Source organism: Callithrix jacchus, chromosome 6 (genome assembly GCF_049354715.1).
Source record: "Callithrix jacchus isolate 240 chromosome 6, calJac240_pri, whole genome shotgun sequence".
In the NCBI taxonomy this organism is placed as follows: Eukaryota; Metazoa; Chordata; class Mammalia; order Primates; family Cebidae; genus Callithrix; species Callithrix jacchus.
Genome location: NC_133507.1, coordinates 3,208,837 through 3,231,826, shown reverse-complemented (window position 1 = coordinate 3,231,826; position 22,990 = coordinate 3,208,837). Strand labels below are relative to the sequence as shown.

Genomic DNA, 22,990 nt, shown 5'->3' with positions numbered 1-22,990 from the left:
ATATGCAGTTGTCCGCCTAGGACTTTGCCTAGTGAGCCTGCTGCTGAGAGTATACCCCTGCCCTAAAGGCTCAGGGAAAGCTAAGGATGCTTACGTGAGGACAGTTCTCATCCTCAAGGCAATGAGAGAGTTTCGAGGCCCAAACCGTATCATCAATAGAAATTTGGAGCAAGATTCTGAAGGGCAGCCTGAAGCGCTGGCCATCCTCCAGTGATGACAAGCATGTCCCAGCACGGAACTGACCATCTCTCCTAACATGTAAAGCATTCTTAAAGTGGGAGCCCTTGATTCCTCAGGCAACTAACTTCTCCTTCCTCTTCCTCTTTTCCTTCCTTTCCTCCTCCTCCTCCTCCTTTCTTCTTCTTCTTCTTTTTCTTTCTTCTTCTTCCTTCTTCCTTCTCCTCCTCCTCCTCCTCTTCCTCCCCCTCCTCCTTCTCCCCTTCCTTCTTCCTTCCTTCCGTCTTCCTTCTTCCTTCTTTCTTCTTCTTCTTCCTCCTCCTCCCCTTCCTTCCTCCCTTCCTCCCTTCCTCCCTTCCTCCGTTCCTCCCTCCTCCCTTCTTCACAGGCTCCCACTCTGTCATCCAGGCTGGAGTGCAGTGATGTGATCTTGGCTCACCGCAACCTCCGCCCCCCCAGGCTCAAGTGATTCTCCCACCTCAGCCTCCCCAGTAACTGGGTCTGCAGGTGCATACCACCACGCCCGGCTAATTTTTGTAGTTTTTGTAGAGTTGGGGTTGCATACCTAGGCTAAGGTGTCGTACACAAGGCTGATACGTCACATGCCTAGGCTGGTAGCTTGGGATCTAGGGCAATTTGTTGGCTAACCGGAGATGCGTTCCACCCCTCCCCCATAGGTGCCTTCCTGGGAATCTTGTCCTCTCTCCGTTTGTGCTTTCGCCTGAAAGAAAGATTCTTCATCAAGGAACACCCAGGCCACACAATGAACAGGGCGATAACTTTAGCAATGACAGTAGGCAGCAAATTAACTGTTCTGGAAACGGAGGAACTTTGTTTGGTCCTTTTACCTAGAACGACTGAGGGAGTTTCACTGCGGTCAAAAGAATGCCCCGGGCATTCCTAATTTGTAGAGATGATTCAGGGTGACATCAGTTTTGCTCTTGGAAAATAGCAGTTGGATTCAGCTGGGGCCGGCCAGCCTCATGCTCTCAGGTCATTTCACAGCCTTCTCCACCTTCTCTCTTGAAGCCCTTGCCTCCCTTGAGCTTCACGTTCACACATTTCCTCCCTTTTCTCTTCCCTGTTATTTAACCACACACCCGTTTCCCACACTCCTTGTTGTCCTAGAGGCAGGACCTGCTCGGTTTGCAGGCGCCTCATCTCCATTGCCTTTGCTCTTCCACTGTCCCCAATTCTGGTCTGTGACATAAGAGTGGCTTAAACTGCCGGGCGCGGTGGCTCACGCCTGTAATCCCAGCACTGTGGGAGGCCCAGGAGGGTGGATCAAGAGGTTGAGAGATCGAGACCATCCTGGTCAACGTCGGAAACCCCGTCTCTACTAAAAATACAAAAAATTAGCTGGGTGTGGTGGTGCGTGCCTGTAATCCCAGCTACTCGGGAGGCTGAGGCAGGAGAATTGCCTGATCCCAGGAGGCGGAGGTTGCGGTGAGCCGAGATCGCGCCATTGCGCTCCAGCCTGGGTGACAAGAGCGAAACTCCGTCTCAAAAAAAAAAAAAGTGTGCATTTTACTTTCTCTGCTTCACTGTAAGAGTCTCAGAGACAGCGTACCCAGTTGGTTGGTATTTTTCCCTTAGTGTAATGTTTTGTCCTAGCAGGGATATGACACATTTTCATTGAGCTCGGGAGTGGCAGTTAACTAAATAGCTTACTTTTTCTGCTGTTCTTTTTTCCTTCTTGTAGAGCCAGGCTTCCACGTGCTGTAATTTATTAATGGTGTAAAGAATACTCTAAAATATTTTGAATACTGCAGATCAGATGGAGATGAATTCTCTCATTTTCTTTTTTTTTGGTCTGAAGATGTTTATTTCATCTTGATTTTTAAAGGTCATTTTTTGGGGGTACAGAATTGTAGGCTAATTTTTTTTTCTTTCAGTACTTGAAAAAATCTCACACCATTGTTTTTTTTGGTTTCTATTGTTTCTTATAAGAGATCAGCCGTGATCTAGTGATCTTTATTTTTTACGCCATGTACCTTTTGCTGGGCTCCTCTTAAGATTTTTTTCTTTATGGACTTTTCAGTGGTTTGGTTTTCTTAATGTTTATCATTCTTGGATTTGACGAAGTGCTCAGATCTGTGATTTGATGTTTTTCATCACTTTTGGGAAATTCTTGACTATACGTATATCTGTATCTGTACAAGTATATTTTAAAATCTCAATATATTTTTGTGGGATGAATTACATATATATTCTCTTTGTCACACAGTAGATGCTGTTGGCTTGTGTGCTTTCTCAAGGCTATAGGAGCTCGACAGGTAGGCTCTGTTCCCCACACCGTAGCCACTCTTTTTACCTCAGTACCTGGTTTTATTCCTCTCACAGTTCTGATAATTACAAAAGACAGCTGCTTTACCGATTAGCTTACTTGCTTAATCTCTGTTTTACCCACTACGGTTTAAATGCTGGAGAAGTGGGGACTTCATGTCCTGGTTACACTCTGTCCTCAGCTGCTGGAACTCTGTATAGCCCAGCAGCCATCCGGTAATTATTTGCTGAATGAACGGTGGCAAGCAGAAAGGCAAAGATGAGATTTACTTGCCACTTACACTTAAAAAGGAGGCTGTTAAAAGGTACAGTTCATAATCCTGGAAATGTTTGAATTGTAAAAATAAATTGGAAGGTGAAAGACACTCGAAAGTTCAATGTAAAATAACGTATTTTGTACTAGTGAGGCTTATGAGCTGTAACAGACTAATAGGACTTCACATCTGGGTTTCTGACTACTTTAAGATACTTCAGATGAGTAGAATCTTACAGTATTTGTCCTTTTATGATTGGCTTATTTCCCTTCACATAGTGTCCTCAAAGCTCATCACGTTGTAAAACATGACAGGATTTCTTTATTTTATATGGCTGAAAAATACCATAGGTGTGTTCATTCACCTGTTGATTGACGCTTCTGTTGCTTGTAAGTCTTGGCTGTTGAGACGTGCAGGAGTTTTAAGTTTGACATAGTCCCCTTGTCTATTTTTGCTTGTTTCCTGAGCTTTTACTGTCGCATCCAAGAAATTATTACCAAATTCAATATAAGGAATCTTTCCCCCTGTTTTCTCATAGGAGTTTTAGAGTTTTTGGTCTCATATTTAGGCTTTTGATCCATTTTGAGTTGCCTTTTGTATATGGTTTAAGGGTAAGAGTCCTACCTTATTATTTTGCGTGTGGATATACAGCAGTCTCTGTACCATTTATTGAGGAAACTGTTCTTTGCTCGTTTTCTAGTCTTGGCCTCATTGTTGAAATTCATTTGGCTGCTTTATGCAAAGATTTAACGCCAGGCTCTCTATTCTGTTCCATATGTGTCTTTATACCAGTATCACCGTTTGATTTTTAGTAAGTTTTCAAACCATTAAGTGTGAGACCTCCAACTTTTCTTCTTTTCTTTTTTCTTTTCAAGATTGTTTTGACTATTTGAAGTCCCTTGAGATTCCATATAATTTTGGTATTGGCTTTTCTATTTCTGCCGAACATGCTATTGGCAGTTTTATAGGAATTATATCGAATCTCTGCATTGCTTTGAATAGGATTGACATGTTAACAATATTAGGCCTTCCGAGCTGTGAAAGCAAAATGTCTTTTTACTTAATTTCTACTTAATTTCTTTAATTTCTACCAGCAGTGTTTTGTAGTTTTTAGTGTATAAGTCCTTTGCCTCTCTAGGTTATTCTTAAGTATTTTATTATTTTTAATGCTATTGTAGTTGGAGTTCTTTCATTAACTTCTGTTTTGTTTGTTATTTGATTGTTTGGATTAACAAACAATTGTTTTAACTGATTTTTGAGTTTTTATTTTATTCAGCAACTTTGCTGAATTTATTAGTTCTAGTGTGTGTGTGTGTGTGTGCGCGCATATGCAATTTTTAGAGTTTTCTACATCTAAGATCATGTCTGTGAATAGAGAAAATGCTACTTCTTTTCCAATTTGGATGGCGTTATTTCTTTTCGAGCAGAATATCTTCGAGGATTATGTTGAATAGAAGCAGTGGATGCAAGCATTCATCTCCTGTTCCTAATCTTAGGAAAAAGCTTTTAGCCATAAAGAATGAAGTTGGCTGTGGGCTTCTTATGTATGGCCTTTATCGTTCTGAGGTACTTTCCCTCTATTCCTACGCTACTGAGTGCTTTATATAATGAAACGCTGTTGAATTTTGCCAGATACTTTTTCTGGATCAATGAGATTGTGTTTTTAAAATTAATTCTGTTAATATAGCGTAATATATTGATTGATGTTTTTGGAATGTTGAACCATCCTTGCATTTCAGGAATAAATCCCACTTGGCCACGATGTGTATAACAGTTTTAAAGTGCTGTTGAATTCTGTTTTCTAGTATTTTGTTGAGGGTTTGTCATGAAGATGTGTCAAGGATGTTGATCCATACTTGTTTTTTTTTTCTTTTTGAGATGGAGTTTCACTCTTGTCACCCAGGCTGGAGTGCAATGGCGCGATCTCGGCTCACCGCAACCTCCGCCTCCTGGGTTCAGGCAATTCTCCTGCCTCAGCCTCCTGAGTAGCTGGGATTACAGGCACGCGCCACCATGCCCAGCTAATTTTTTTGTATTTTTAGTAGAGACAGGGTTTCACCATGTTGACCAGGACGGTCTCGATCTCTTGACCTCGTGATCCACCCGCCTCGGCCTCCCAAAGTGCTGGGACTACAGGCTTGAGCCACCACGGTTTTTTTTGACGTTGTCTGCCTTTGCTGTCACAGTAATGCTGGCCTCGTAGAATGAGTCTGGAAGTATTCTTCCTGTTTATTTATTTATTTATTTATTTATTGGCAGCATTTAAGAAGGATTAGTGCTTATTCTTCCTTAAGTGTTTGGTAGCAATCCCTGGTGAAGCCACCTGGTCTTGAGCCTTTCAGTGACAGGAAGTTTTTGTTACTGATCCAGTGTCCTCACTAGTTATAGATCGTATCGGTTGCTTAAGTTTTTTTCTTTCTTTCTTTTTTTTTTTTTTTTTTTGAGACAGGGTCTCGCTCAGTCACCTAGGCTGGAGTGCAGCGTGTGATCATGGCTCTCTGTAGTCTTGGCATTGCCGGGCTCATGTGGTCTTCCCACCTCAATCTTTTGAGTAGCTGGTACCACAGTTGTGTTGCACACACTTCACCTGACTAATTTTTATATTTTTTGTAGATAGGGAGTTTTGCCATATTATTCAGGCTGGTCTTAAACTCCTAGGCTCAAGGGGTTTACCTGCCTTGGCCTCCCAAAGTGCTGGGATTACAGATGTGAGCCGCCGTGCCTGGTCAGGATTTTTTATTGTTTCGTGAATGAGTCTTGGTAGGTTGGATGCGTCTAAGAATATTTATTTTGTGTAGTTTATGGAGTTTGTCGGCATACAGTTATTGCTAATAGTCTCACAATCCTTTTTACTTCTGTGACAGCAGTTGTAACAGTCTTTCATTTTTAAGTATAGGCATTTGAGTCTTCTCTCATTTTTTTCTTAGTCTAGCTAAGGGTTTATGCATTTCATTAATCTTTTTGAAGAACCAGCTCTTGGTTTTGTTGATTTTTTTTCTATTGTTTTTCTATTTGCTATTTTATTTATCTCTGTACAGTTTTTATTATTTACTTTCTTCCGTCACTTTTTAAATTTTATTTTTTTCTAGTTTTTTGACGGTATAAACCTACATGGTTGATTTGAGGTTTTTCTTTTTTTTTTTTTAATGTTAAGTCTTTACTGCTATAAATTTCTCCCTTTGTACTGCTTTTGTTGTAGGACACAAGTTTTGATATCCTGTGTATTCTTCATTTGTCTTCATATATTTTCTCAGTTACCTGATTTCTCCTTTGACCCTGGTTAAGAGTTAAGTTATTCAATTTCCATATATTTGGGAATTTTTCTGTTTTGCTTCCACTGTTGATTTGTTTCATTTCATTGCGTTCAGTTAAAATACTTAGAGTGATTTAAGTCTTAAATGGTTAAAACTTGTTTTGTGGCCTCACACGCCCTGGACGTTTGAGAATGTCTCTCTGCACTTGAGGAGAAGGTGCCTTTTGCTGCTGTTGGGTGGAGCGTTTGGAATGTCCGTTAGGTCTAATTGGTTTGTGGTGGTGTTCAAGCCCTTCGTTTCTTTGCTTATCTTCAGTCTGGTTCTTTCCAAAGCTGGAAGTGGAAATACTATTCCTGTGCTGCTGTCGGTTCTCTCTTGAGCTCTGCCGGTGTTTGCCTTATAAATTCGGAACTCTCATATTAGGTGTATATATACTTACGGGTGTTGTATCTTCCTGGTGAATGGACCCTTTTATTACTGAATAACAATCTTCTTTGTGTCTTGTGACAGTTTTTGACTTAAAGGCTCTTTCGTACAATGTAAATGTAGTCGCCCATGCTCTTCAGGTTCCCATCTGCATAGAACATCTTCCCTTTTAGCCTCTGTGTGTGTCCTTAGATGTAAAGTGTGAGTCTCTTGTAGACAGCCTGTACTTTGATCTTTTTAAACTCCATGTAGTCAATCTGTATGTTTTAATTAGGGTTGTAATCCATTTACATAGAAAGTAGTTACCGCGAGGGAAGGACCTACTATTGCCATTTTGTTAATTTTTTTCCTGCATGTGTCATGCCTTTCTGTCCCCACCCTTCCTCTCTTGCTGCTCACTTTCTTTTGTGTTTGATTTTTTTGAGTGACATGTTTTGATTCCCTTTTCATTTTCCTTTGTGTATATTCTATAGATATTTTCCTCCTGGTTACCATTACAATTATATGAAATATCTAAAAATTATAAGTCTCTTTTAAACTGATAATTTCAGTTGCATATAAAAATTCTGTTTCTTCTGCTGTTGATTTCTTGTTTCATTCCATTGTGGGCAAATAAAACATTTTGAATAATTTAAATCTTCTTACAATTGTTAAGACTCGTTTTAACAAGTCTTAAGTCTTGGCTTCTCTTTAAGACTTGTCTGCCCACACTTTATCTTACCGATGACTCCAGTTACCTCTTTGTATACTGTGTGTGCATTAACATAGTTTTATAATTAGTTTGTATGCTTTCGTTTTCTCAATGCTAGACCAGATTTACCAGTAATTTCTAGATATTTATATGGTTTAGTGTTGCTGTTTATTTTTCTTCCACTTCAATTTGAAGGACCACTTTCACCATTTCTTACACAGCAGCTCTAGTCATGATGAACTGTCTCAGCTTTTCTTTTCTTTCTTTAGAGAAGTCTGACTCTGTCACCCAGGCTGGAGTGCGGTGGCTCTATCACTGCAGCTTTGCTTTACCTGAGAATGTCTTACATTCTACTCATTTTTCAGGGAGAGTTTTGCCAGATGTAGTATTCTTGGTTGATGTTTTTTTTTCCTTCCAGCATTTAGAATATGTTACCCAACTTCATTCTGATCTGTGAGAAATCAGGCTATAATCTAATACGAGCTCCCTTGTACATGATGAGTCACTTTTCTCTTCCCGCCTTCAAGATTCTCGTTGTCCGTGAGTTTTGACAGTTGGTTATGACATGTCTCTTTGTAGATCTCTTTATTTTTATCCTACTTACGGTTATTTTAGCTTCTTGATTATGTATTCCATTTTTCCCTCAGATTTGGGAAGTTTTCAGCCATTATTTCTTCAAATAGTCTCTTTCCTCCTCCTTTCTTTTAAATTCCCATCATGCATTTATTGTTCTGCCCAACACTGTGTAAGTCCCTTACACCTTCCACTTTTCTTCACTCTTTTTCGTCTTTGCTGCTTTGTCTTGGTGATTTAGAAAGTCCTGTTCTTGAATTAACTGGTTCTTCCTTCTGTCTGGTCAAGTGTGCTGTTGAATACTTCCCGTGACAAAGTTCATTTAGTGTATTCCTCAGTCCCAGCAGTTAGGTTCGGCTCTTGTCCTTAGTGTCTGTCTCTTTTCTGATATTCTTTTTTGGTCATTAAAAAAAAAACCTTTCATCAGTTTCCATCTGTGCCCTCTTTTATGTCATGGAACATCCTTGTGACAATTACTTCGAATCCTTTGCTGATTCGTGCATTCCTGCATCTTTAGGGTTAGTTTCGGGATATTTAATTTGTTACTGCGAGCCCCGTCTTTGTGCTGTGGGTCCTTGCAGGAAGGACTTTGGCCAGTCAGCATGGCCGGAGACCCTGGAGACCGCTAAAGCCTTTTCTGGACTTGCACCCTTAATGTATTAAGTTGGTGCAAGAGGAACTGCCAAGAACCGCAATTACTTTTGCGGCAGGTTAATCATTGAGGGACATGCTGCTTTCTACTCAGACTCTCCCTCTGGTGTCAGTCTGTGGTGTTGCAGTTTCTTTGGCGGTGCGGCAGCGCTTAGAGTCACAGAACACAGAAACCAGCCCCTTGTCAGCCCCACACAATCTCAGAATGTTGAGTATTTTCTACTCTTTTCTTTCTTTCCTCAGGGAGAAGTTGGGAGTGTTCTCAACGCGCCCTGTGGTACTAGGGGGAGGCACTCTGGCACGTGTGGGCCAGTTTTCCTGCGGGGACTTCCATGTGGCTGCTTTGCACTGGCCAGGGGTGCTGCAGAGACCGCCGAATGGCATTCTAGATTTCTCACAGGGGCGGGTGGTCTGCATGGTGTGGTGACGTCAGTGGCTTCCTGTGGAAAGTAGGCTCTGGGGCTTCCCACTCTGCCATCTTGCTGGTGTTACTTCGTTCATACCACTCAGGTACAGTGGGGTTTGTCAGGCGCCGTGGCCTTTCCTATCCGTCTTTCACTGTTTAAAGGTGGAGTGCGGTTAGCCCTTCACGCCTGCTGTGAACTGAGAGCTGTGCTGCTCAGTGCACTTCTGCTTTCCCTGCCGGGTGGTGGAAGGGAGTTTGTTAAAAACTGATCTTTCCTGTTACAACGAACAGAACTCGTGGTTGGAAGAAGAACTCACTTCATATTTTCAGTTCATAGATGGAGAAAATGAGCCCCATCAAACTTCAGTGACTTTCTCAAGGCCCTATGGCTACTTTAGGGTGACATTTATAACCCGACTAGACTTGGCAGGTGCCTTCCTCAGTTCTCTTCTGTTCTTCCCATCAAACCCTTTTCCGAGGTGGAAATTGAGACCTGAGCTTTCAGGCACCTGCCCATCAGTGCTCTGAAGGGTTTGTGGTTCCGAACTTGGCAGCAGTGATTTTATTCATTTGAGAAGAGGAATGCTCAAGGTCTTTAGTAGTAAATTTTTATATGGCGGTACAGAAATGTAGCGTGTCATAGTTTGCCTCCATTCATGTTACTCGCCGTGTCTGACCCGTAGTGAAATGACGACAGCCTCATTCTGATCTTTGTCAGCTCTTGCTGGCCTCCCGGACGTCACATGTTTAAAGGGTGTTTGGGAAAGGAGCGAGGGCTTTAGACTTGGCATCTATAGTTCTGGGATTAATGGAAATGGAATTAAGGGTCTGAGCCAAGTAAATTGGCCAAATAGGACCTTAACTGAGCAGTGACAGCGACTTCATCATCTCAGGTTCTGATACCACGGAGGACATTTTTGCATGGATTCGGCACTGGCAAAACTGCAATATTGACCAGGTTTGCTTATCCTATGTACTTTTTTTTTCTTTTTTTTTTTTGAGACGGAGTTTCGCTCTTGTTACCCAGGCTGGAGTGCAATGGCGCGATCTCGGCTCACCGCAACCTCCGCCTCCTGGGTTCAGGCAATTCTCCTGCCTCAGCCTCCTGAGTAGCTGGGATTACAGGCACGTGCCACCATGCCCAGCTAATTTTTGTATTTTTAGTAGAGACGGGGTTTCACCATGTTGACCAGGATGGTCTCAATCTCTTGACCTCGTGATCCACCCGCCTCGGCCTCCCGAAGTGCTGGGATTATAGGTGTGAGCCACCGCGCCCGGCCTTATCCTATGTACTTTATACCCAAATTCCTCCACTTAGCAAGTTAGAAAACAAGCATTTGAAAACACATCTTCACTGCGATGCTATGGATAGGTTTAATATAATCATCAGAGACAGAGTACTTGTGTTTAAAAAATCCTTGAAAGATTATTTGCCGTGATAATGATAAGAAACAGTACTATCCCATCAGTGTTTGTTCCCTAGAGTCCCGTTAAGCCTCACCACTGAAATAGAAAACTGCAGGAGGTTGCCGGTGGAACCCTGGATTCTGTGCTTTGCTGAAGCTGCGGAATCCTGCGTAAGTCACTCCTCACTCAGATTTTACCTTCCTCTCTGTAGAACGGGAACAGGAAGGCGATCACATCCTGATTGAATGCAAAGTGCTCATCACAGTGCTATTTAATAAATCCGGGGCTGGGCGCGGTGGCTCAAGCCTGTAATCCCAGCACTTTGGGAGGCCGAGGCAGGTGGATCACGAGGTCAAGAGATGGAGACCATCCTGGTCAACATGGTGAAACCCCGTCTCTACTAAAAATACAAAAAATTAGCTGGGCACGGTGGTGCCTGCCTGCAATCCCAGCTACTCGGGAGGCTGAGGCAGGAGAATTGCCTGAACCCAGGAGGTGGAGGTTGCGGAGAGCTGAGATCGCGCCATTGCACTCCAGCCTGGGTAACAAGAGCAAAACTCGGTCTCAAAAAAAAAAAAAAAATAATAAATCCGATCACCCTTCTGTCTGTGGAGGCGGAGGGAGAGAAGGCAGGACCGAAAGGAAGGTTGGTGACGGGTGTGGGGCGTCCTCCACCTAGTACCTCATTGTGTTCGGTGGGACTCTGAGTTTAGGAAAAGGGAAGGGACAGATGAGCCCCCATTCCCCACCCTTGTCCCCAAAGGCAGGAAGGATTGAAGGGCGGTTCCCAGTTATTGGAAGAACCTTTTTTGCCTTGTGGGCATGAGGGTTGATGTTATTTATTCGTCTTCTGAAAATTCATGTGCTGATATTTAAATACTTAAATCATCTTTACTCCTGTCATGGAAAAATAGAAACCTAAGTGCCTAGGTGACTTTTAAAGATAAACATTATTTGAAAGGCAGCAAATGCAGTATTTTGGCATTCTGTTCTTCCTTTAATTCCAGGGACCTTAACAACCGTAGCTAAAAACTGACTGAGCGCCCACTCTTTACTATGTAACAGCCCGGCCCGATACCCCAGTGTGTAATTAGGTTCTGTTATCAGCCTATCTTCCACCGAGGGGCACTGAGGCACGGAGATGTGAAGAAGCTTTTTGAGATTATTGAAATGGGGAGCAGCTGAGCCCCTCTGCAGCCAGGCTGCAGCCTCTGTGGCCGTGTCGCCTCACTTGACACGTCTGCTCAGGATTCCTTAGGGTCTCCGGGCCTCATGCCCGCTGCTGGTCTGGGCCAGCGCTTGAGGAATTTCCCGGCGTGGACAGCTGTGAACACCTTGGCCTCTCCCCCGTCCACCCTTTTGTTCCTGGCTGCCCCTGTCGGTCCTGCAGCTCGTCTGCGTGAATCTCCGTTTCTACTGTCTTCTGTCTCCTGCTTGTTTATGAAGGAACACTGGTGGTTTCATTTGCTCTCTCGACGTCTCTCTACATTTTCCTCTCCGTGGAGGTCAGTTTTAACGTTTGTTGTAACAGATGATTATTTCCGGAAACCTCTTTGTCTCAGATGATCTTCTGCCGGCTGTTTGCCCACTTGAGCGCTTGGGTCGGCTTGTAATCGTCGTGTTCTAAGGGACACTTAAAAATTACTCTCCTTCAAAATTAAGACGGTGCTAATCGGTGAGGTGACTGTCATTCATGATGATCTATTGTCTGTTTCGAAATAACTGAAAAGAATAATTCAGATGTTTACATCTGCAAGGCAGTGGATATTCCGGTGACACTGATTTTATCTTGATAGACTATATAAATATATGATCACGTGTATCCCAAAAACGAGTACGTCCATTATGTATCATCGAAAAAGAAAAGAATGTATTCTTTCTGTTGCAACTGGCAAGCTCATGAGCATTTAGCATGTGAAGTTAAGTTATTGTAGCAACTTTACAACTGCAGTTTTTTACTTATGCAACATCTAGGGGTCACCTACGCTGCCGTTTGAAGGGTGAGGGTGAGTCACACAGACCTGCCCTCCAAGGACCAGCTTTTCTCATTGAGGATGCTAACAGAAGCCACAACTTAAAATAGGAACTGATCATGTCACGAGGGGATTCAGAGAAAGGAAAGACATCTTTTCTCCTCCACTCCTGTGTGTAAAGTTAATTTCCCTGAAAGACCCCAGACACTTACTCGAAATTTATGCCTGGGTCTCATCGATCACTCCTGTAATCCCAGCACTTCGGGAGGCCCGAGTGGTAAGACTGCTTGAATCTGGAAGTTCAAGACCAGCCTGGGCAACCTAGAAAGACCCTGTTTCTACAAAAAGCTTTAAAAATTAGCCTGATATGTTGGTGTGTGCCTGTAGTCCCAGTTACTTAGGAGGCTGAGATGGGAGGATTGCCTGAGCCCAGGAGGTCAAGGCTGCAGTGAGCCTGATGGCACCACTGCCCTGCAGCGTGGGCAGCACAGTGAGACCCTGCCTCAAAATAAATAAGTAAAAAATAAATTTAAAACTCCGCATGAGAACTATCTTTTGTAAGAGTTATTAATCAAAAGACTCAACTCAAAAAGAACTAAGTGACTGTGATGACTGGCCCTGTGGTCCTGGGTGCCTGTCCCTTCTTCCATGCTCTGGGGGCATGTGTAAATCCGGGGGTTCAGTCCTGGCATGTGTAAATCCGGGGGTTCAGTCCTGCTGGGATGGCCTTCTGCCCCACCACCTTCCCCTGAGGGGTTGACTGCAGAATCCGCGTCCCATGAACCGGTGCTGAGCCAAGCATGACTTCTTTGTTCCCCTCTCCTCAATTTTTGTGAAGTAAATCATGCTGTCCTAAGCCTGGCTTTAGAGAGAAACTTCTGGAGGTTTTGAGAAGGCAGCTCAATCCACTTGCCACTTCACATTGAAAAGGTTAGGAGAATGTCTAGAATCAGACCAGCCTTCTTGTAGTCTTGTTATGAACCATGCTGGGGATGAACCTCATTTTAGAAGGACACAGCTTATTTATTAACCCACCTATTAAATAACATCTGTGCCCACTTCAGGGGGCCCGGGGCCAAATAGGGAACCATCAAAGTTAGCAAAAGGATACATTTATTGAACTTTTTTTTTTGAGACGGAGTTTCGCTCTTGTTAGCCAGGCTGGAGTGCAATGGCGCGATCTCGGCTCACCGCAACCTCCGCCTCCTGGGTTCAGGCAATTCTCCTGCCTCAGCCTCCCGAGTAGCTGGGATTACAGGCACACACCACCATGCCCAGCTAATTTTTTGTATTTTTAGTAGAGATGGGGTTTCACCATGTTGACCAGGATGGTCTTGATCTCTTGACCTTGTGATCCACCCACCTTAGCTTCCCAAAGTGCTGGGATTACAGGTGTGAGCCACCGCACCTGGCCCAGGAGACATTTATTACCACATGAAGACCATCAGGAGAGGGGCTGAGTGAGTTTAGCAGGCATCTGGTCCTGTACTAAATGTGATTTTAGATGTCAAGTCCCAAAGGAATTGATGTTGGGGAACCTCCTATTTATTCCCTTTTGACCATGACAGGATTCCTTAGACAAAGCACCTGCTCACCCCCAGTTTTTCGCACTTGCCTCTAGGTCCGTCCACAGACAGACTGGCCCAGCCCTGCGTTCCTTCCCCAGCAAGGCTGCTGCCAGGTCCCCCTTCCCATTGGGGCTGCCTCCTCAGCTCATCAAGATCGTTCACACGGTCCTCCACCAAGCTCTCCTCACTGGCCTTTTCCAGGATGAAGGTGACCGTGGAGAGCCCTGTGCGTCAGACAAGCCTAGGTCTGCCTTGGTTTCGTGACAGAGGCTAGGAGAAAAGGCAGCCCATGTGCTCCCCTTAGGGCCACCTAGATCGGTCTGCGGAGCAGGTGGGCTGATGCTTGCAGAGGTGCAACCAGTGTGTCTTTGCGAGGTTCACTTATGTCGCACGACTTAGGAGTTTATGATTCTCCTCAGACGTACTGATTCTGAATTCTCAGGAAATAAGAGCAACCAGATACGGTAGAATTGAAAGGAAGAATCCATTCTAAATGTTTGGGACTCAGTGTCATCCGTATTTTATACTTTTTTTTTTTTTTTTTTTTTTTTAAAGGTGTAAATGATGGTTTTATTGGCAAATTTATAGGGGTAGTGTATGAAGTCACTTCCAAGAGCAGATTTAGTTGCTTTCCTTACAACTGAAAGCTTCAAATACTACATTTAAACTTTAATGTAACATTATATCTACATGTGAAGAACATCTACATGTGAAGCTTTAATTTCAGGTCTGGAGCAGCTGTAAAATGAAAGTTACCACTCCATTCTAGTCCTTGGATATCAGTATATTCCCCTTCACCTTCCACCCTGTTTTCATTGAAATTTCCAACATATTTTGCCCCAGTTGGGAATGTGTAAGTCCCCACGCCATGAAACATGTTATCCTTAAATTGTCCTTCATATACTGCTCCTGAAAAATGCTCAAGTTTTCCAAAACCATTCATCTTGTCATCTTTCCAGCTTCCCGTGTAGACAATCCCATTAGGAGTGGTATGAATACCTATTCCATTTCTCTCATAGGTTCCAGAAGATGTTCTTGTACAGTCACCATCATACTTGTCTCCATTTGGAAAGATAAAGCTGATCTTATACACTTCTGAAGTTGACCGAGAGGTGTTAGAGAGATCATCCAGACTCTGCGTCTCCCCATGGGCGGCCAGCTCTGCGGCCGGGAGAGAGCTAGGCGCTAGGACAGCTCCACTTGCGACTTGGTTTCTCCGTATTTTATACTTTTAAAAAACAGGATCTGCTTTCTTCGCTCAGATAATTGCTCCCCAGCACCCCATTTCTGGCTTTTCTACCTTCGTGTGCCCAAACTTCTCTTGGCTGCTTAGGGTTCATTAGATTGTAGCAAAATACACGTAACACAAAATGTGCCTTCTTGACTATTGTTACAGTTCAGTGGCAGTAGGTCTGTTCACACGGCTGTGTAATCCCCAACGCCATCCATCCCCAGAACTCTTCATCTCGCAGACCTGAAACCCCACCCATCAGCAGCTCCCATGTCCCTTCCCTAGTCCCTGAAACCCCACCCATCAGCAGCTCCCATGTCCCTTCCCTAGTCCCTGAAACCCCACCCGTCAGACAGCTCCCATGTCCCTTCCCTAGTCCCTGAAACCCCACCCATCAGCAGCTCCCATGTCCCTTCCCTAGTCCCTGAAACCCCACCCATCAGCAGCTCCCATGTCCCTTCCCTAGTCCCTGAAACCCCACCCATCAGCAGCTCCCATGTCCCTTCCGTAGTCCCTGAAAGCCCACCCATCAGACAGCTGCCATGTCCCTTCCCTAGTCCCTGAAAGCCCACCCATCAGACAGCTGCCATGTCCCTTCCCTAGTCCCTGAAAGCCCACCCATCAGACAGCTGCCATGTCCCTTCCCTAGTCCCTGAAACCCCACCCATCAGCAGCTCCCATGTCCCTTCCGTAGTCCCTGAAAGCCCACCCATCAGACAGCTGCCATGTCCCTTCCCTAGTCCCTGAAAGCCCACCCATCAGACAGCTGCCATGTCCCTTCCCTAGTCCCTGAAACCCCACCCATCAGACAGCTGCCAAGTCCCTTCCCTAGTCCCTGAAACCCCACTTATCAGACAGCTGCCAAGTCCCTTCCCTAGTCCCTGAAACCCCACACATCAGACGGCTCCCATTTTCCCTTCCCTAGTCCCTGAAACCCCACCCATCAGACAGCTCCCATTTCCCTTCCCTAGTCCCTGAAACCCCACCCATCAGACAGCTCCCATGTCCCTTCCCTAGTCCCTGAAACCCCACCCATCAGACAGCTCCCATGTCCCTTCCCTAGTCCCTGAAACCCCACCCATCAGACAGCTCCCATGTCCCTTCCCTAGTCCCTGAAACCCCACCCATCAGACAGCTCCCATGTCCCTTCCCTAGTCCCTGAAACCCCACCCATCAGACGGCTCCCATTTTCCCTTCCCTAGTCCCTGAAACCCCACCCATCAGACGGCTCCCATGTCCCTTCCCTAGTCCCTGAAACCTCACGCATCAGACGGCTCCCATTTTCCCTTCCCTAGTCCCTGAAACCCCACCCATCAGACGGCTCCCATGTCCCTTCCCTAGTCCCTGAAACCCCACCCATCAGACGGCTCCCATGTCCCTTCCCTAGTCCCTGAAACCCCACCCATCAGACGGCTCCCATGTCCCTTCCCTAGTCCCTGAAACCCCACCCATCAGACAGCTCCCATGTCCCTTCCCTAGTCCCTGAAACCCCACCCATCAGACAGCTCCCACGTCCCTTCCCTAGTCCCTGAAACCGCACCCATCAGACAGCTCCCACGTCCCTTCCCTAGTCCCTGGAAACCAGCATTGCACTTTCTATCTGATCTGACGACCACAGGAGCCTCATAAAAGTGGAATCATAGTATTTGCTCTCTTGTGACTCTCTTATTTCACTAGCAGAGTGTCCTCCAGGTGTATCCATGTCGTGGCACGTATCACAATGTCCTTCCTCTCCAAGGCACAATCATGTGCCATTGTATATGTGCACTCCATCTTTAAGTCCGTTCATCTGTTGATGAGCACTTGTTTCTACCTTTTGGCTAATGGATATTTTTAGCACAGCTGTTCAAATATCTGTTTCATTCCTCCTTTTAATTCCTTTGGGTGTATACCAAGAAGTGAGTTCCTGGATTCTGTGGTCATTGTGTTTTAGTTTTTGAGGAAGCACTCCAGTGGTTCCCATGGTGGGTATGTCATTTTTCTTCCCATGGGCAGTGCACGAGGATTCTAATTTCTGCCCTCCAGTGGTTCCCACGGTGGGTATGTCGTTTTTCTTCCCACGGGCAGTGCACGAGGATTCTAATTTCTGCCCTCCAGTGGTTCCCACGGTGGGTATGTCGTTTTTCTTCCCACGGGCAGTGCACGAGGGTCTAATTTCTTGGTACCCGAGCCGGGACTTGTTATTTTCCGTCACTGGTGTTTTCAGTAATAGCCGTCCGAATGGGTGTACAGTATTATTCTGTGGTTTTGATTTGCAGTTCCCTATTAACCAATGCTGTTTTCACGTGCTGGTTGTCTGTCTGTGTGTCTTCTTGGGGAAATGTCTGTCTAAATTTTTTGGCTGTTTACATCAGGTTAGTTTGTTGTTGAGGTGTAGACGTTCTTTATGTATTCTGGATATTATCCGTTTATCAGAGACATGATTTGCAAATGTTCTCTCTCACTCATTGGGCTGCCTTTTCACTCGGCTGTGCCCTATATGCACAGAACTTGTAAATTCTGTTATAATCAAATTCATTTATTTTTCCTTTTTTGCCTGAGCTTTTGGTGTTATAATGCAAGAGAGTGTTTTTAAATCCAGTGTGGAGAAGATTTCCCCCCGTTTTCTTCTGGTGGTTTTCTATGTTCAGGTCTTACATCTAGGTCTCAAATTCATTTTGAGTTTGTTTTTGTATATGGCATAAGGTAAGGGTCCGACTTCCTTCCTTTGTCTGGGAGTATCCAGTTTTCCCAGCATCGTTTGTTGAAAAGACTGTCTGTTCCTCGTTGAATGGTTTTGGCAACTTTGTGGAAGGTCATTTTTCAGAGCTTGGTCTTGAGTCTTTGAATTATAAACCTTGAGCTGCTGGTGGCCAGTCTCCTTCCTGGCTTCTCCCATCAGAGGCGGTTTTCCAATGCTTCATTTGTGTTAGCATGATTCTGCTTAAAAGAGCATCTATTGGCTGCGCACGGTGGCTCACGCCTGCAATCCCAGGAGTTTCGGAGGCCGAGGTGGGTGGATCACTTGAGGTCAGGAGTTTGAGACCAGCCTGGCTAATATGCTGAAACTCCGTCTCTACTAAAAACAGAAAATTAGCCCGGCGTGGTGGCGGGAGCCTGTAATCCCAGCTACTGGGGAGGCTGAGGTAGGAAAATTGCTTAAACCTGGGAGGCAGAAGTTGCAGTGAGCTGCAATTGCACTCCAGGATGGAGACAGAGCAAGACTCTGTTTCAAAAAAAAAAAAAAAAAAAAAAACCGTCTAGTAAAAACTCTAAATTTTCCTTGGCATTTTGCGAGTGTGTGTATGTGCACACTTATTCCAAACTTCTGTCTCTTACATCCTCGATGCACTGTTACTGCTTATTGCACGCTGTTAGGGCTTTATGTCTGTTGGTTCTTTTTTTGAGACGGAGTTTCGCTGTTGTTACCCAGGCTGGAGTGCAATGGTGCGATCTCAGCTCACCACAACCTCAGCCTCCTGGGTTCAGGCAATTCTCCTGGCTCAGCCTCCTGAGTAGTTGGGATTACAGGCACGGGCCACCATGCCCAGCTAATTTTTTTTTGTATTTTTAGTAGAGATGGGGTTTCACCATGTTGACCAGGATGGTCTCGATCTCTTGACCTCGTGATCCACCCGCCTCGGCCTCCCAAAGTGCTGGGATTACAGGGGTGAGCCACCTCGCCCGGCCGTCTGTTGGTTCTTTTAATTTAATGATACAGAAAGCTTTGGAAGCTCAAAGTCTAATCAGCTGCATGAAACAACCAGAAAAGTCTCTCCCTAAAAGTAGGTCCTTAACTGACTGACTTAACACACTTTGGTGTGACATAATCAAAGATTAATGTGTTTAGAAATGGAACACCTGTTGAATCTGATAATTTGAAGAAAGATGCTACTTGGTTTCCATAGTAGTTAGCAAAGCTTAGTCTAAATTGGAGACTACCCCTTTTATGAAACTGATAGTGCAGGAAATTGGGTTGGGGCATTTTCCAAAGTGCCAGCAGCTCTTGCAGCTCACAGGACTTGGCCGTGCTGACGGCCGTTGGAAGAGTGGGCTCCAATTCCCCACTCCTCCAACGGAGGATAATGAAACGTTATCATCGTTTCATTACGCGAAGCTCTGGGGATCACTGCCCAGGACACAGGCCAGCGGATGTCAGTTTTCCAGGAGACGGAGCGCTCAGAGGTGCCATTCATTGTCCCAGAAGTAGCGCGTGGAATTCCGCCTGTGCGTGCTCAGTTCTTCGGCGCAGTCGAAGGATGCACGTACTACACCCTGTTTCTATAGAAAGTCTGTTTCGTGGGGAAAGGTTCAGGAGTTGTTCATACTCCTCCCGGGCAGAAATACTCCGGAATTGGCTCCGCCCCGTCCTTTGTCAGTCCCTGAGTGCAGGGTGAAGGGAATACCCTCCTTTCAGAGGACGTCAGCCCCTGACTCAGAGGTCCGCGGGCTCAGCCATCTCGTTATCAGGCTTGCTCAGTTCCTTTGCTGCCAGCAAGAGAGAAACTGCTTTCTCTTAAAGCCAAATGAGCCAGGCCAGGGTAGCCTCTGACATAGGGTATCCGAGAGACCAGCCGGTGATTATACAGATGTTATGCCCTCAGAGTTGAAACGGTAATTTTTTGACTTATTAGCATCCCATTGTGTTTTGAGTTGGATTTAAACTCTGTGATGTATGTATGTATATGTATCTTTAAGTCATATTGATAACAATGAACAATGTTTCTCATTTTTTATTGGGGTATAGACTCACCTGAACTTTGCCGAGTGACTTTGCTCTGGAACATAGCTGGACAGCTGTGTGGTGGTCCCTGGATTACTTCGCTCTGGAACATAGCTGGACAGCTGTGTGGTGGTCCCTGAGTGACTTTGCTGTGGAACATAGCTGGACAGCTGTGTGGTGGTCCCTGAGTGACTTTGCTCTGAAACATAGCTGGACAGCTGGGTGGTGGTCTGAGTGACTTTGCTCTGGAACATAGCTGGACAGCTGTGTGGTGGTCCCTGGATTACTTTGCTCCGGAACATAGCTGGACAGCTGTGTGGTGGTCTGAGTGACTTTGCTGTGGAACATAGCTGGACAGCTGTGTGGTGGTCCCTGAGTGACTTCGCTCTGGAACATAGCTGGACAGCTGTGTGGTGGTCCCTGAGTGACTTTGCTCTGAAACATAGCTGGACAGCTGTGTGGTGGTCCCTGAGTGACTTTGCTCTGGAACATAGCTGGACAGCTGTGTGGTGATCTGAGTGACTTTGCTCTGGAACATAGCTGGACAGCTGTGTGGTGGTCCCTGGATTACTTTGCTCTGGAACATAGCTGGACAGCTGTGTGGTGGTCCCTGAGTGACTTTGCTCTGGAACATAGCTGGACAGCTGTGTGGTGGTCCCTGAGTGACTTTGCTCTGGAACATAGCTGGACAGCTGTGTGGTGGTCCCTGGATTACTTTGCTCCGGAACATAGCTGGACAGCTGTGTGGTGGTCTGAGTGACTTTGCTGTGGAACATAGCTGGACAGCTGTGTGGTGGTCCCTGAGTGACTTTGCTCTGGAACATAGCTGGACAGCTGTGTGGTGGTCCCTGAGTGACTTTGCTCTGGAACATAGCTGGACAGCTGTGTGGTGGTCCCTGAGTGACTTTGCTCTGGAACATAGCTGGACAGCTGTGTGGTGGTCCCTGAGTGACTTTGCTCTGGAACATAGCTGGACAGCTGTGTGGTGGTCCCTGAGTGACTTTGCTGTGGAACATAGCTGGACAGCTGTGTGGTGATCTGAGTGACTTTGCTCTGGAACATAGCTGGACAGCTGTGTGGTGGTCCCTGAGTGACTTTGCTCTGGAACATAGCTGGACAGCTGTGTGGTGGTCCCTGAGTGACTTTGCTGTGGAACATAGCTGGACAGCTGTGTGGTGATCTGAGTGACTTTGCTCTGGAACATAGCTGGACAGCTGTGTGGTGGTCCCTGAGTGACTTTGCTCTGGAACATAGCTGGACAGCTGTGTGGTGGTCCCTGAGTGACTTTGCTCTGGAACATAGCTGGACAGCTGTGTGGTGGTCCCTGAGTGACTTTGCTCTGGAACATAGCTGGACAGCTGTGTGGTGGTCTGAGTGACTTTGCTGTGGAACATAGCTGGACAGCTGTGTGGTGGTCCCTGAGTGACTTTGCTCTGGAACATAGCTGGACAGCTGTGTGGTGGTCCCTGAGTGACTTTGCTCTGGAACATAGCTGGACAGCTGTGTGGTGATCTGAGTGACTTTGCTCTGGAACATAGCTGGACAGCTGTGTGGTGGTCCCTGAGTGACTTTGCTCTGGAACATAGCTGGACAGCTGTGTGGTGGTCCCTGAGTGACTTTGCTCTGGAACATAGCTGGACAGCTGTGTGGTGGTCCCTGAGTGACTTTGCTGTGGAACATAGCTGGACAGCTGTGTGGTGGTCCCTGAGTGACTTTGCTCTGGAACATAGCTGGACAGCTGTGTGGTGGCCTGAGTGACTTTGCTCTGGAACATAGCTGGACAGCTGTGTGGTGGTCCCTGAGTGACTTTGCTCTGGAACATAGCTGGACAGCTGTGTGGTGATCTGAGTGACTTTGCTCTGGAACATAGCTGGACAGCTGTGTGGTGGTCCCTGAGTGACTTTGCTCTGGAACATAGCTGGACAGCTGTGTGGTGGTCCCTGAGTGACTTTGCTCTGGAACATAGCTGGACAGCTGTGTGGTGGTCCCTGAGTGACTTTGCTGTGGAACATAGCTGGACAGCTGTGTGGTGGTCCCTGAGTGACTTTGCTCTGGAACATAGCTGGACAGCTGTGTGGTGGTCCCTGAGTGACTTTGCTGTGGAACATAGCTGGACAGCTGTGTGGTGGTCCCTGAGTGACTTTGCTCTGGAACATAGCTGGACAGCTGTGTGGTGGCCTGAGTGACTTTGCTCTGGAACATAGCTGGACAGCTGTGTGGTGGTCCCTGAGTGACTTTGCTGTGGAACATAGCTGGACAGCTGTGTGGTGGTCCCTGAGTGACTTTGCTCTGGAACATAGCTGGACAGCTGTGTGGTGATCTGAGTGACTTTGCTCTGGAACATAGCTGGACAGCTGTGTGGTGGTCCCTGAGTGACTTTGCTCTGGAACATAGCTGGACAGCTGTGTGGTGATCTGAGTGACTTTGCTCTGGAACATAGCTGGACAGCTGTGTGGTGGTCCCTGAGTGACTTTGCTCTGGAACATAGCTGGACAGCTGTGTGGTGGTCCCTGAGTGACTTTGCTCTGGAACATAGCTGAACAGCTGTGTGGTGGTCCCTGAGTGACTTTGCTCTGGAACATAGCTGAACAGCTGTGTGGTGGTCCCTGAGTGACTTTGCTCTGGAACATAGCTGGACAGCTGTGTGGTGGTCCCTGAGTGACTTTGCTCTGGAACATAGCTGGACAGCTGTGTGGTGGTCCCTGAGTGACTTTGCTCTGGAACATAGCTGGACAGCTGTGTGGTGGTCTGAGTGACTTTGCTGTGGAACATAGCTGGACAGCTGTGTGGTGGTCCCTGAGTGACTTTGCTCTGGAACATAGCTGGACAGCTGTGTGGTGGTCCCTGAGTGACTTTGCTCTGGAACATAGCTGGACAGCTGTGTGGTGATCTGAGTGACTTTGCTCTGGAACATAGCTGGACAGCTGTGTGGTGGTCCCTGAGTGACTTTGCTCTGGAACATAGCTGGACAGCTGTGTGGTGGTCCCTGGATTACTTTGCTCTGGAACATAGCTGGACAGCTGTGTGGTGGTCCCTGAGTGACTTTGCTCTGGAACATAGCTGGACAGCTGTGTGGTGTTCCCTGAGTGACTTTGCTCTGGAACATAGCTGGACAGCTGTGTGGTGGTCCCTGAGTGACTTTGCTCTGGAACATAGCTGGACAGCTGTGTGGTGATCTGAGTGACTTTGCTCTGGAACATAGCTGGACAGCTGTGTGGTGGCCTGAGTGACTTTGCTCTGGAACATAGCTGGACAGCTGTGTGGTGTTCCCTGAGTGACTTTGCTCTGGAACATAGCTGGACAGCTTTGCAGTGGTCCCTGAGTGACTTTGCTCTGGAACATAGCTGGACAGCTGTGTGGTGGTCCCTGAGTGACTTTGCTCTGGAACATA

The 22,990-nt window shown here is 46.1% G+C and overlaps 2 protein-coding genes across 6 annotated transcripts in view; one reads left to right on the top strand and one right to left on the bottom strand.

Moving 5' to 3' along the window:
* GABRG3 (gamma-aminobutyric acid type A receptor subunit gamma3) overlaps window positions 1-22,990 on the top strand; it is a 530,709-nt gene that overhangs the window by 30,764 nt on the left and 476,955 nt on the right. The gene's annotated exons all lie outside the window — the stretch shown is intronic.
* On the bottom strand, window positions 14,223-19,072 carry LOC144576763 (uncharacterized). Its single transcript, XM_078329029.1, has 2 exons — window positions 18,899-19,072; window positions 14,223-14,894 (listed from the first exon to the last, which is right to left on the bottom strand). The coding sequence occupies exons 1-2, from the start codon at window positions 19,070-19,072 to the stop codon at window positions 14,370-14,372; spliced, it is 699 nt and encodes a 232-aa protein (XP_078185155.1). The 3' UTR covers window positions 14,223-14,369.

Excerpts from the sequence above, each read along its gene's own strand:
- LOC144576763 (XM_078329029.1), bottom strand. The coding sequence starts at position 19,072 with ATGAATGGCACCTCTGAGCGCTCCGTCTCCTGGAAAACTGACATCCGC. Across the intron at positions 14,895-18,898 it reads ACGGCCGTCAGCACGGCCAA|TATAAAATACGGAGAAACCA; the intron begins GTCCTGTGAGCT and ends GTTTTTTAAAAG.